The following is a 14,799-nucleotide window of genomic DNA, read 5'->3' on the forward strand; positions in this document are numbered from 1 at the left end:
ACGAAGCCAACTGCAAGATGCATGTTTCGTTGGCACGTATCCACTCCAATTTAGTTTTTTTTATCAACTGTGGCTTTCCTCAGTAGGCTGTAATGATACAGAAGCCGATACGTTGAATGTGCCTATGAGATGAAAGTCAAATTTGCTCATCTGTTCCTTGGGGCACATCCAGACAGCATCCAAAACACACAAGCTCCCATGTGCTTACGTGCGGCATCCTAACGATGCCTCAGGTAAAAACAAATTAATTTGGGACAAAGCAGGGGATTGCCTCGCGTGACTTCTGGTCCCAATCCACACAGCTCTCTTGGAATTTTTGGGCTCCTGGAATCCGAAAAACCCAAGGCAGCGCCCACTCCCTCCCAAAATCTCTTTTAAAAGCCTTTAAAGGTAAAAATTACTTACCTGGCCTCCATTACCTTGCTATCGACCCTCTCTTCATTTCTACATGCCAGGAGAGGGTCAGCAGCAGGATAATGGTGGCCAGGTAAGTCATTTTAACTTTTTAAGGCTCTGGGGGGAGTGTTGGTGTCCGGATGCTGACAACCCCCTCCCCCCCCCCCGCCAAACACACACACACCCCAAGAAAGTCCAGGGCTTTTTTTACTGGTGTGGGGACAGAAGTTTAGCTGGACCCAGATTTTTTAAACCCGAGTCAAACAGACTTTTCCCTTGTCTGTAACCGCCCTTGGTTAGCCAATACTGTGGCTGTTGGGTCCAGAGAGGATTTGCAGTTCATGGTTTCTGCAGATAAAAGGATTAGCTTTCAAGGATTTCAGGAATGAAGATCCAAGACTATAATGTAAATCTAGACTGCATTACAACTGTGAATTCTGAGCTAAGGAATTTTATTTTGTGGTATTTATAAGACAGTGATCAACAGTCACATTAGCATAATGTTATTCTTGGTGTCTTGGTTTTTAGGCATCTTTCCGGAGTTTTATGGGGCAATGATTCAGAAGACTGCATTGGCTAAACTTCATCAGCTCAACTTGCTTAGATATGTTTGACTATGGACGAGCAGGTGATGGATGGCATATGTTCTGTATCTCAAAAACTAAAGCTGATAGGGCAGTGGTTCTCAACCTGGGGTCGCCAGATGTTTTTGGCCTTCAACTCCCAGAAATCCTAACAGCTGGTAAACTGGCTGGGATTTCTGGGAGTTGTAGGCCAAAACACCTGGGGACCCACAGGTTGAGAACCACTGTGATAGGGGATCAAGTAGAAGCCAGTACACCAGGGCAAGCTGATGAAGGGTTACACGTACCATCCCCTTTAGAATACTGATGAAAGCATGCTGTAGCCTGTAGGTCTACCCTATTAGGAAAGAAACGGGCCCTACGTGGGAAACAACTGAGAATAGGATAGAACAAAGGTTCTCAAGTTTTGGCCTTATCAAAAGAGACAATATTGTGTTGTGAATCTGGACTCTTTGGATTCTTGGCTTTGTTGATTCTGGACTGTACTCTAGACTGCTGTATTTTGGTTTCTGACTTGGACTTCTTATTCTGCTGTTTTCGGACTACTAGCTTTATTGACATTGGACAGGAATTCTGGCTGGTGCTTGTTTCTATCAGTAGTAATTTCAAACAGTGTGTACGTACACTTTCACGTAATCATAGTGTAGTTGTCTATATCCAAAGTGTTTCTTGCTCAAGTTTTAATAATACTGAATTTTATTTAGTTTTTAACTATGCAAAAGCAAGTTCATATAGTACCTTATGTAGTATTTTCAGGGTGCATTCACGATTGATTTATGTAGCCTTTTAATGGTTTGTATAGTATTTTTGTGGTGTATTTAGTATTGTATTTAATAACCTGGTTTTTATGTATTTGTTTGTCCTATATGTGAAAGGCCTATCTTCTAATCGTTAAATAAACTAAACTAAGCTTGTTTCGGAATAAACTCTGAAATTCTTTTGGTGTGACCATACAGCAACATTTGGGCTTCATCTTGCTCTCAATGGCTTGTGTGTATATCTATGCTAAAGCTACCAGCCTAAAAAGCATTGGAGCTATTTCAATAATATATTGGGGCTTTCTTTGACTCTTCTGTTGCTAAGGAAATCTTTGTTTAACCAGGACTAGGCATAACACAACAGTTGCATTGAATTCATATCCAATGAGACCTAACCTTCTGAGGAGGAACAGTGACACGAACCTTGCATGTAGGTATAACACTAGGGAGTGCTCATGGGAGGAAGTAGAACGATCAGTGTGCTGCTCTCACACAAATGAGGACTTGAAACACTGGGCTGGGAGATGGTATCGTCTGGGTTTTGGTTAAGGACCCCTTGTGGATATCAAACTCCATGAATGCTCAAGCCCCATTATAAACAATGGTGTAATAAAATGATGTCCCTTATATAAAATAACCAAATCCAGATTTACTTTTGGGAATTTCTTTATTTTTGAATGTTTTCAAGTTGTAGATGGTTGAATCCACGGATACAGAGGCCAACTGGACTATCTAACTCCAGAATCAAAGTGATTATGCACTTAAAACTGTTCACACAAATTCTAAATTTCACATCAAATAATTTCAAGGCAACTCAAATACTTCATAACTAATGCATAGAGAGGCATAACTAAGTTAAGAGGCATCACAATCTTGTAATTCTTCAGGAAATAGAAGGAATGCTAGAAAAGTAGCCCTGTTACCCACCTAGGAATACAATAGGTCCTCAGGACAAGTCCTAATAAGTGGGTGAAATCCAGAAACTGTATATATCTTTATTAAAAACCAGCCTTCTTTATGAGAGCCAGAGAACAGAGGAAACCCCCTTCCTTCTTCTTGTGGAGTCTGTCAATGCAGCTTCTACAAGAGTCCCAGGCTGAAGGAGAAAGGGACCTCAGGGTCAGCGTGGGATGGCACAGAGCTGGTATAAGGGTGGGATGTTGACAACGCCACTTGTCTGAGGAGTGAGGTCAATATCTTCAGGAGGCACAGGGGACTTCAGTTGGAAATATTGCAATATTGTGGTGAAGAAGAGGAAAAGCTCCATGCGGGCCAAGGCTTCACCCAAGCAGTTCCGTTTCCCTGAAATAAAAATATGATAATTTCTCAGGAGGTATGGACATACACATCTAGCTGTCTGTAATCAGATGCCTCCTAAAATGCAACCAAAAGAGTTATTTCACCTCCAATCCACTTTCCTTGTTCACAGCATCCCTGGCTTTGTATGATGTTTTCCCACCAACCAGCCATCTCATTGACTCATATCTACTCCTAAGAGATTTCCTTTGTATCCAAATTGCCATGGGTTTGTGATTAATCTCAACCATTTGGAATAACCATTTCAGCCATCTTGCTATAAGATTTTGGATGGCTCATTGTTCATTTGAGGAAACCTAAGTTTGGTGTCTCTAAATTGAAAGGTATCCTAGATCATTTTGAAATTTGTCAATCTTGATGTTACAGATTTTGATTTCTAGAGCTACTTGTAAATAGGAGTATAAATTTTCAATCATTTTTGGTTTGAAGTAAGCAATTAGTAATTTTCACAATTTTCTTCTGTCTGCAAGAAATTATCCCCAAAAATGTGCATTTGTTTTAAGAAAAAAACTATTTTTGTTATATACACAATAGGAACAGAACAACTAGAAAAAGAAGAGGAAATGGAAGAATCCAAGGAAGAATCTGCTATAGATGCCTGCACATTATAAGCTCCGCAATGAGGACCCTAAGAATACTCAGTGGTCTTAATTCACCAAACAAAAGGAAAAAGATATTTCAATATCTAAGATCAACAGAGGCTGACTTCATTGCTATTCACAAAACACACATCAAAAAACAAATATAAATCTCTGATTATATTTAAAAATTAAGAAAATAAGAAGACCAAAAGATAAAACAATATCTTAAAGATTTTTGTCAGAATCTATTAAAAAATGAAGGGGGCTCAACATTAGCAGCAAAATGTGGTTCTTCCGCTCACTGGTGTTTTTACGAGAGTTCTACCTGCGGAGAAGGGCACAAAGGCATCATTTTTCTTGAAGCGTCCATTCTCATCCAAGAAGTTCTCTGGGTTGAAGGCATTGGGGCTTTTAAACATTGTGGGGTCATGCAAGACAGTGCTGAGTACTGGGTAGACCGTCATCCCCTGGGAAAGAAAAGAGTTATGAGCTCAGAATGGCAAAATGTCATTTCAGAATAAGTATCTTGCACAGCATTCTTTTGATGTAAAGATTGTGGAACACTCAGGTTTATTGGAACTAGGCTTTGCACTTCAACTTGTTTGATGCTTCAGGGTACAATCAAAATGAGATAAGATTTGAGTTGAGCATCCACAAGGCACTAAAGAAGTGATTGTCAACTTGTGGGTCCCCAGATGTTTTCATCTTCAACTCCCAGAAATCCTAACAGCAGGTAAACTGGCTGGGATTTCTGTGAGTTGTAGTCCAAAACACCCAGGGACCCACAGGTTGAGAACCATTGCACTAAACTGTGATTGTGGCAACCCCTGGTGCTCATGAGACTCATTAGGTAGTCCATGAGATGAATGGGGAACACTTTTATTGCATGTTTTGATTGCCTTCTTTGCTTGTTTCTTAAGCACCATCTACACCATCATATAAAATCCAGATTGTCTGCTTTCAACTTGATTATATGGCAATGTATTTATTTATTTATTTATTTATTTATTTGCCTTATTTTTACCTCACACATCTTACCCTGAAGTGGACTCAAGGCGGCCTTACAACAGGCAACAATTTGACGTCATACACACATATATCAAAATTAAACAATTACAATTACAATTAAAAATTAGACCATAAATTATCAAAACAGAAATGAAAATCATGCCATGAGTTTAGACTCATATAATCAAGTTCAAAGCAGATAATCTGGATTATTTGATTTCATAATCTGGATTATATGACAGTGTAGATCCAGCCTTAGAATCAAAGTCATCATTCCACAATCAGTGTATCTACACTAAAGAAAAAATGGAGTTTGACACCAGTTGTAAAACTGCAACTTCCATTATTACATTGCATAGATTGATGTCAAACTGCATCAGTTCTGCTGTGTAAATGCACCCATTACGGAATTAAGGGATCTATTAATCTTTCTTCTAAAATTTACCAAAGAGTCTCTTCTTCTTTCTATCACACAGAACCTGTGACTTTAACCTCCTGAAATTGGCAAATGCTTTTAAAGTAGAATGTGGCTTTGAGAACTGAATATGCCAAGGTAGGACTAAAGTGCATTTAAATAAGAATGCTTCCCTTCTGTTCCCTCCCCAGCATGGAAATAGGTATCAGGGATCACTGGAACACAAAATAGGTGGGTTGTTGATGTCCCATTGTAGAAGAATTCCCACCATTCCAATATTTTAAAAAGTGGATAATGGTGGCAGGGACTGGACCCATCATGACTCATCTGCCATCTGGTAACTGTAGGTAGGATTGAATCAAAGTGAAATGTCCTATGAATACCTTCAATTACTCATATCCTTGTTGCCCCACTACTATACCTTAGGGATATGATAGCCTCTGAATTCAGTGTCATGAGTGACCATGTGGGCCACACTCATAGGAAGGAGATCACTGCATCTCTGCAATTCATGGATAACGGCATTTGTATATGGCATTTGCTGCCGATCTTCAATGTTTGGGAAACGATTATGGCCGATCACTCGATCAATTTCTTCATGCACTTTTGCTGTTAAAGATATGAGGATAATTAATTGAGTTTCTGGCTCTCAAAGGAACTGAGATTCTATTTCCAATTAGGCTGAAGGGGAACATGAAATCCCTTACTATTTATTGCAGGAAGACTGGCATCTCATCCCTAACAACAACCTCCACGGCCTGATTGTGCCTTCCTCTTGTAGAACAGTCGTTCCCAACCTGTGGTCGTGGACCACCAGTGGTCCACATGAACTAAATTATGTTCTGCTGCTTCACCATTACTACACCATTGCAACGAGAGCAGCTAGTCTCGCAAAACCCTCTTATAGTGCCAAGGCTTATTAAATATGGTTTTTGGTGGGCAAGCAGATGGCAACTACTGCATGGCATATGTTCTGTATCAGAAACTAGAGCTGAGGTGGTCTATCCTATGCAATTTTTTGAATCAGCACTCCCAAATAAACCAAACCGAATCTAAAGTTAACAAAAAAAACTGATTTGTAACCCTTTTGGTACTAATGTTGGAGAGTCGTCCCTGGTCAAGTGGTCCTTGGTCCAAAAAAGGTTGGGAACCACTGTTGTGCAGAGAGCACCATGAACTAGTTTTCCTCATACATTGCACCTCTTCAGTCATTTCTCTCCTTTTCAGTTATTTCTGAAATCACCTACTACTGGCAGGTATCTTTGTAGTCACCAAACATTTTAAAGTCCCATGGGCACTCAGTATCTGCCAAACATTTTTATCCAGGACACTTGTATGCTGAGGTCCTACTATAGACAGTGGTGTAGTAAAATTGCATCTCACATATAAAAAGCCAAACAATGCAAACAAATGCTGCAGAGAACCTGAGGATCTGTAAAATGGCAGGAGTCAGCTATATGAAGGTTTACATCCATGTAAGGCTTGGTATGCAGTGAAATCAAGGTTGCTTCTTCCTAAATATTTTCAAGCCAGGATTGGCTAAATCTATAGTGCAGAACCCATAGATACAGAGGGGTGACTGTTCTCGAATGATTATGGAGAAGTGGAGAAATTAGTGTGAAATTTGATCATAGAAATTGACCATCAATTTTACCATAGAATTACCCTGGAAAAACTAAACATTCCTAGAGAAAACATATTAATCAAATCTGTAAAGGTTCAACCTGCCAATTTGTGCTAATTGTAAATGATATTAACAACAAAAATACCTTGCACTTCAGTATATTTAATCAGAATCAGGAAGCCATATCTCAAGGTGGAACTGCTTGTCTCTGTTCCTCCAAGGATCAGACTAAGAATATTGGCCACCAAGTTCTCCATAATAAATTCACTGCCTGGGTTGTCTTTTTCCTGAAAGCAGGAAAGAACAAGACATCATGAGACAATTCCAACTCTGACTAGAAGCAAGTAGGATAGATTAAAGGTTTCTTGTCGCATTTCCCTAAGTGAGAAAGATTATTAAACAGTTAATGCAGAGCCATGCTACCTTCATGCACAAACAAGGTACCTTTTCCATCTGGGCAAGGAAGCAATCAATATAGTCACGTGGGAAATTAGGGTCAAAGGTCTCTTGGTTCTTCTTGATTCTCTTGGCAATGAAGAGCTTTATGTCCATGGAATCATAGATCTTACTGTAGATTCCTGGAATGTAATTCAGGTAGTTGGCATAGATGTCATAGAACTGCACAAAGAGAGAAACCATACTGATTGGATAGTTACTGCATTCCATGTAAGCATCAACAGCAATTCCTAATTTGCTTTTGAAGGATTTTTGGTGCTACTAGTAAAAAAGGGAGCATCCAAGACCTCCATTTTGTTCAGAGTAGGATGAAGCAAATATACCCCACTCATCCCCTAAAATATGTGAGCCTCCCAGGTTTAGTGGCTGGGTTATTGTGACTTCAAAGATTACTTGCAAATATTCAATATTGCTGGTGATAAACATCAAGAATGACTGCCACTTAGGCACACACAGCTGTATAAAATACACATTGAACTGGATTATATGACAGTGTGGACTCAGAAAATCCAGTTCAAAGCTAATATTGTGAATTATCTGCCTTGCTATTCTGGATTATATGGTTGTGGAGAAGAGCTAAATGACTGTGGGAATTTGTTGGATGAGGTGTGGAGTGAAGTTATGAAGAGACCTAGAAAGCAAAAGCAGGGGAGCAAAGAACCTGGGATAGTAAAGGAGCAATGAAGAACCCGACTCCTTTATTTTCTCACAAGCTGACTTGGCTTCCCGCACCAAGAATTATGAGATCTTCACAAAGGTAGCCTAGGAAGGTTTTGGCAAAATGAGCAGGGAACAAGAATGAGCAACAAAAAAACTGAATGAGTACTTAGATGAGGACAGGAAATGGAGCAGCGAGAAAGAAAAATATTGTGGGTGAAGTGTAGGAGGAGAAAATACAAGAAAGAGAGAGAACATTAATGTGGAAAGACCACATATTATCTTCATGGAAAGCGAAAGAAGAAGAAGAGCACCTGGATAGATGATGGAATCACAAGAGCATAAGGATTTGTGGCTGGATACGTGAGATGAACATTTAGGTACGTATGAAAGGAAGATGAAAAACTCAGGAGAGTGATGAAGACAAATGGTTTCATAATAATTTAAAATGAGCATTATAGCAAAAGGAGTACCTGGGCCCATGAGGTGCTCATCTCCCATGCGAATGTGTTTGTCATCACCATGAGGGCCTGGAATTCTTTGTCCTCATAGTCAAAACGGTTCCCAAAAATAATAGAGCAAATGACATTGGAGAATGCACGGCTGAGGAGGAAGATAGGATCAAAAGGACTTTCTGCACAACAAAGAGAATGAATGAATGAATAATATTAATAAATCTTTATTTATATGCTGCTTTTCCCCCACAATGGGGATCCAAAGTGGCTTCCAACTTTTTAAAATATGGTACAAGGTCAAACAACAGTCAACATATAAAAATAAAACACTATAAAACTAAAGCAAAACATAAATAAACATTAAAAATGAATCAATCCACAGAAGGTCTTTCTGGTGCCAGGAATAGGACCCAATGCACACTGTGTCCACTAATTAACATGCAATAGAAGCTGTATTCAGGAAAAAGTGGGGGAGGGGGAGTTGAAACATTTTTAGCTAATCATGAAGAGTAGGTCCATAACAAAAAATAATTAAAATTATATTATTCATTCTATATCTTTATATAGACTTAATTAAATCAAATTTCTATTTTAGTTACAAAGTTTCAAGTCTAAAAAACCTGAAAATGCCTCTTAATTGGTAATTTAGTCTTTACAAAAGAATACTACAATGTCTGTTGGAAATACTTGAAAACAGTGTCAATACACTGGCAAAAATCAGGCTCCATCGATAAACTTTGATGGACATATTCAAGAGTGCAAGTCTGGTCAACTTTCCTGCCCCATTGGGCTTCTTATGTATGTTTTCAAATGTTTCTGAGGTGAAAACTGTTGACACTGGCAATGTTGCAGAAATGTGAAGAAGTTTTGGAAAAAAACTGTCCATCACAGACAATATATGCCTTCAGTGAATTTGATTTCATTTCTGCAGGTAAAATCTTTTTTTGTTTTCTACACCACAGGTCAAATTTTTCCGTATCAGGATCTTGAAGGCATTCATTCGAAAGTTCTGTGCACTTGTTCAAATTGGATTTTAAATGGCCACAATTAATAGGGAGGAATGCTTGCAGTTCCTGAGCTACTTCCCAGTACCTTGTAAGCCTTTCCTGAATCTTCCTGAAGAAAAAGGGATGTACACACTTAGCCTATAATATTCCATTGGCATTAGTGAAGTTGCCTGCATGTTGCTTTGACAAGCCTGCCTTGAAGAGATACAGGGAATCCTAACTTCTCCACCCATAGACTCCAGCTCTGATCTCCTGAAACTCTTTCACAAGTTCTGTGCGAATCTCTCTAGCTTTTTCTAAGAGACTATCGACATGTTGCAGTCTACAGAAAATGTCCATATCTACTCTTTTGCTAAGTTGAAGGAATGATGACAGATGCTTTCTTAGGATGTATATGGTTACTACAAATTCAGCATTTAGAACAGCTAAAAAAAGGTGTCCAGCTTGGGAAGAAGTCTCACTGTTTTATACAGGTTTCTCTTTTACTTCTTCTAGTGTTCTCACCACCACACTATAAAATCATAAAACTGCATCATGTCGCTCAACCCAATGGGTTTCACAAAGCAACAACAGGCTGTTTGCTCTTGACTCAGGGAAAAAGTATTTTATATTTTTCTTCAACTGTTCCATTCTGATGGATGATGCTCTGAAGAAATTTCACACAGATGGCATTGCTCATTGGTAGTTTCTGACAGGTGGAATGCTGCAAGTTTTTGCTAAGGCTATATTTAGTGAGTGAACACGGCAGTAGCCATGGACAGCAATTGGATACGTCTGTAATGTAATTGCCTGTGCACCACTAATATGACCATTCATATTTGCAGCTCCATCATAACTTTGTTCACACAAGTATTGCAGGCTCAGCCCAATTTTTTCCAGTGTTTTCAAAATAATGCCTGCAAGTCCTCTGTCTGTCATATCACTGATCTTCTCAAAGCCCTTAAAGGTTTTAAAGTCTTCTCTTATTGCTGCAAATTTGACATCAAAATACTTTACTGAGAGCAATAACTGTTCTGAGGTACTCACATCCAAAGAGGTGTGGGTCAGAAAGAAATTATCATTAATAATAATAATAATAATAATAATAATAATAATAATAATAATAATTCTAAAGGCTGGGGGGCAAACTTCCTCTGCTACGGAATGTGCTTTTCTTGAGGCAACCCAGGAGTGGAACTCTGCTTAGGGCAGACAGACACCCAAACCTCCAGCCCTTCTGCTCTACTGGGAAAATAAATACCATGGGCAGATACTGTCCAAATTATATGGTGAATCCCTGGGGCAAAGGCATAGCAATAGGAACCCTATTGTCCTCTGGAAAGGGGAAGTTGGAACAAGGAGGGAAAGTCCAAATTCCCTATTAAGAACCTGCCTCCTACCTCAAACTGAAGCAAAGAGCACAGTAGGGGGCAGAGCAGCCTGCAACTCTGCCCCTATCAACCGCCTGCACCAAGTGTGGTCTCCTTCATGAGGGCCTTCAAATTCCCCTCTAAGAGCCTCCTGTGGCACAGTGGGTCAAATGCTTGTGCTGGCAGGACTGCTATTACTGCCAATTGCAGTGTAAATTAGTGGAAAGGTAGGTAATGACAGTGGAATTGTCAACATTCATGAGTAAACCTGTTTTTTAAAAAAACCTGAAAATGTTTGGGGCTATTTTCAACCCCTAATCCACCCCGACTCCCCCCCCCCCCCCGGTCTGGTCCCTTCTGCTTCAGTGATAACAGGACTTTCACTCAACCAAATGAGTTTAATAAATCTTTGGCACCTCCCTTACCCTTTGTCTTCCGAAATTCCTCCAGCAGGAATTGGGCCTCCTCTTGAATTCGCTCTTCAATAGACTTTTTCCCCATTCCAAAACTCCTCAAGACCATGAGGGAGAACCGGCGCATTTCCTTCCAGCGTGTTCCATTGGAATGAGCCACTCCTGAAGGCAACAGGAGATAAAGGACATGGCAAGCAGAAACAAGAATGGAACCATTATTGTAAATGTAATTGTGATGCCTCACCATATCCCTGGAAGCTAGGCTCCATTGAAGGCATGGTAGTCCTTCCACTGAACTCTTCTGCCTTGTCTATCAGGGCCTCCTTCACAGCTTGGTGTCCACATAAGACCAAAACTGGACGTGTCCCAAAATAGACAGTGAAAACAGGGCCATATTTTTCACGTAGCTGTAGGGGAAATCAGTCTTTCACATCTAGCACAATCTTTTTGGTAGGCAAACATTTTAAAATTGTGTCCTTTGAGAGAGATGACTCTGCATCATTTGGGGCCAAGTAGCTTTGAACTGGATTTTATGAGTCTACACTGCCATATAATTCAATTAATGTAGATAATCTGAATTTTATATGGCAGTGTAGAATTGGCCTAAGAGTTCTTTAGTATTCTCTCCTGAACGTGTGGTCATCTACATTGCAGAATTGATCCAGTTTGACATGACTTTAACTGTCATGGCTCAATGCTATGAAGTCATGGGGGTTGCACTTTGGTGAGACACCAGCACTCATTGGCAGAAGAGACTAAAGACTTTGTAAAACTAAAGCCCCAGGATTCCATAGATTTGTGCCATGACACGCTAGAAAAGAATTCCAAGTTCCTTCACCAAACTACAAATTCCAGGTTTCCGCAGAGTGGAGCCATAGCAATTAATGGAGCATCACACTCCAAATCCTAGAAACTAATCCAGACAAAGAATAGCATTTGGGCTGTCTGGTGTTCTTTAGCATAGATGTGAGTCCCACCATCGAGATAGATAGATAGATAGATAGATAGATAGATAGATCTGTTCACCTAAACAGAAGTGAACAATAGAAGACACAAAGAAAGAATAAAGACAAAGAAAAAGTAAAGAAAGTAAAGTACTACCTTGGGAAGTCTGACTTGGCCACGGTGGTACACGCTCTGGTCACATCCCGCCTCGACTACTGCAACGCTCTCTACGTGGGGCTGCCCTTGAAGACGGCCCGGAAGCTTCAGCTAGTCCAGCGCGCGGCAGCCATGTTACTAACAGGAGCGGGACGCAGGGAGCACACAACGCCCTTGTTGTCCCAGCTCCATTGGCTGTCGATCTGCTACCGGGCCCAATTTAAGGTGCTGGTGTTGGCCTACAAAGCCCTAAACGGTTCCGGCCCAAAATACCTTTCGGACCGCATCTTGGCCTATGAGCCCACGAGGGCCTTGAGATCGTCTGGGGAGACCCTTCTCTCGATCCCACCTGCCTCAAGGCATGTCTGGCGGGGACGAGAGAGAGGGCCTTCTCGGTGGTGGCCCCCCGGCTGTGGAACACTCTCCCTGTTGACATCAGACAGGCGCCCTCCCTTATGTCTTTCCGTAAGAGCCTAAAAACATGGCTATTTGAGAAGGCATTTAATTGAATGCTACAAAAATTGGTAATGACGACCGGAACGGAATATGGATTACGAGATTGGTTATGATTCTACTATGAGACGGAGCGGATTGTTTAGTGTAATTATATTATTGTGGTATTAGTGATATGTTGATATTTTGTTATGGTTTTATTGTAAACTGTCTTTTTATATGTTGTACACCGCCGTGAGTCGCCCTAGGGCTGAGAACGGCGGTCAAAAAATGCAGCAAATAAATAAATAAATAAATAAATAAAAAGATAAAGAGGATAAAGATAGCATCCAATGTTTCAGGCACACTTCTTTCCATAAGCAATCCTTTATGATCATGAAATATAAACTTCTTTTTGCCCATAAAAGTCTGAAAGAGTCCAAAAAGAGTCCATACCTTGAGAAGAGATTTTAATGTTTCGGCTGGCTTGATCTGCAGTAGGTTCCCAATCAGGGGCAGGGGAGTGGGTCCCGGAGGAAGTCTCCCCTTGTGCAATTGTTTCCTCTTAGATGATATGAGCAGATAGCACGAAATGATGACAGCAAGGAGGAGAATGAGTGTAGCAGCCCATTCCATGGTGCAGGTTGTCAACTGTCCTTCTCTTTTGTTACAGTGCGAACACTGGCCTAATCTAACTGCAGCTTTATGGACTTTTATTGGGGTTGGTTGGGCACCGCCTTCTGTGTTTCATAACTGCTCAGACCTGGAGCACAAGTCAACAGTAACAGCCGACAGGAACCAACCATATTGACCATTAATCTGTGAAACAAGGGGAAATGTTGTTTATTGCTTCACTGCAAAGGATTGGACATGGCATGAATAGTTCTTGTGGTCTCTTCCAACTCTGTGGTATCTGCAAGATACTCCACTTTGGCAGGAAAAACGAAATGCAAAGATACAAAATGGGGGACACCTGGCTCGAGAGCAGTACGTGTGAAAAAGATCTTGGAGTCCTCGTGGACAACAAGTTAAACATGAGCCAACAATGTGATGTGGCGGCAAAAAAAAGCCAATGGGATTTTGGCCTGCATCAATAGGAGCATAGTGTCTAGATCTAGGGAAGTAATGCTACCCCTCTATTCTGCTCTGGTTAGACCACACCTGGAATATCGTGTCCAATTCTGGGCACCACAATTCAAGAGAGACAAGCTGGAATGTCTCCAGAGGAGAGCAACTAAAATGATAAAGGGTCTGGAGAACAAGCACTATGAGGAGCGGCTTAAGGAGCTGGGCATGTTTAGCCTGAAGAAGAGAAGGCTGAGAGGGGATATGATAGCCATGTATAAATATGTGAGAGGAAGCCACAGGGAGGAGGGAGCAAGCTTGTTTTCTGCTTCCCTGGAGACTAGGACGCAATGGAACAATGGCTTCAAACTACAGGAGAGGAGATTCCATCTGAACATGAGGAAGAACTTCCTGACTGTGAGAGCTGTTCACCAGTGGAACTCTCTGCCCCGGAGTGTGGTAGAGGCTCCTTCTTTGGAAGCTTTTAAACAGAGGCTGGATGGCTATCTGTCAGGGGTGATTTGAATGCAATATTCCTGCTTCTTGGCAGGCGGTTGGACTGGATGGCCCATGAGGTCTCTTCCAACTCTTTGATTCTATGATTCTATGATCTTTCCTCATAAATCAATGTTTTGTCTAGAAGGCATATGTGTTTTAATGTTTGTGGTGCAGCAGACATCCTAAGGTGTTAAATTACCCATCTTATTAGCCATAAAACACCTAAGGCATCATTTACTATATACATTTCATCCTCCATAGCCACAGGTTCTGCACCCATGGATTGAACCAACCCTGGATCAAAAATATCAGGAGGCAAAAACTCCAAAAAGTAGATCTTGGTTTTGCCGGCGTGCCAAATATTTTGCTGATGTGTAGCCTCCTGCCATTTTGAAAGATCATCAAGCTCTCTCTGGTATTCATATGAGTTGTTTGCCATATTATATTTGGGTTGTCATTGTCTCCATCATTAAAAGTAATTGGACTTGAGCATCTATGAGTTTGGTATCCATGGGGTGGGGGCTTGAACCAATTCTTGGTGGATACTGGGGGTCCGATGTATATATTTAACCCATCACTGAAATAGATGCAATGTTGGCTGTTTTTGACCTCTTTAAAAATGACTGTTTTTTTCCATTTGTTTAAAGTACTTCATAATTTTCATAAGATTATAATCCTTAGGC

General features: G+C 40.7%; 1 protein-coding gene across 1 annotated transcript; it reads right to left on the bottom strand.

Annotated features, from left to right (window-relative positions):
- Positions 1 to 2,834: 2,834 nt before the first annotated feature.
- LOC132780077 (cytochrome P450 2G1-like) lies at positions 2,835 to 13,208 on the bottom strand. Its single transcript, XM_067473455.1, has 9 exons — positions 13,010 to 13,208; positions 11,265 to 11,427; positions 11,033 to 11,182; positions 8,270 to 8,430; positions 7,128 to 7,301; positions 6,829 to 6,970; positions 5,481 to 5,668; positions 3,962 to 4,103; positions 2,835 to 3,040 (listed from the first exon to the last, which is right to left on the bottom strand). Exons 1-9 carry the CDS (start codon positions 13,187 to 13,189, stop codon positions 2,859 to 2,861), a joined length of 1,482 nt encoding a protein of 493 aa, XP_067329556.1. The 5' UTR covers positions 13,190 to 13,208; the 3' UTR covers positions 2,835 to 2,858.
- Between the last annotated feature and the right edge of the window lie 1,591 nt (positions 13,209 to 14,799).

This window comes from Anolis sagrei, chromosome X (assembly GCF_037176765.1).
Source record: "Anolis sagrei isolate rAnoSag1 chromosome X, rAnoSag1.mat, whole genome shotgun sequence".
NCBI lineage: Eukaryota > Metazoa > Chordata > Lepidosauria > Squamata > Dactyloidae > Anolis > Anolis sagrei.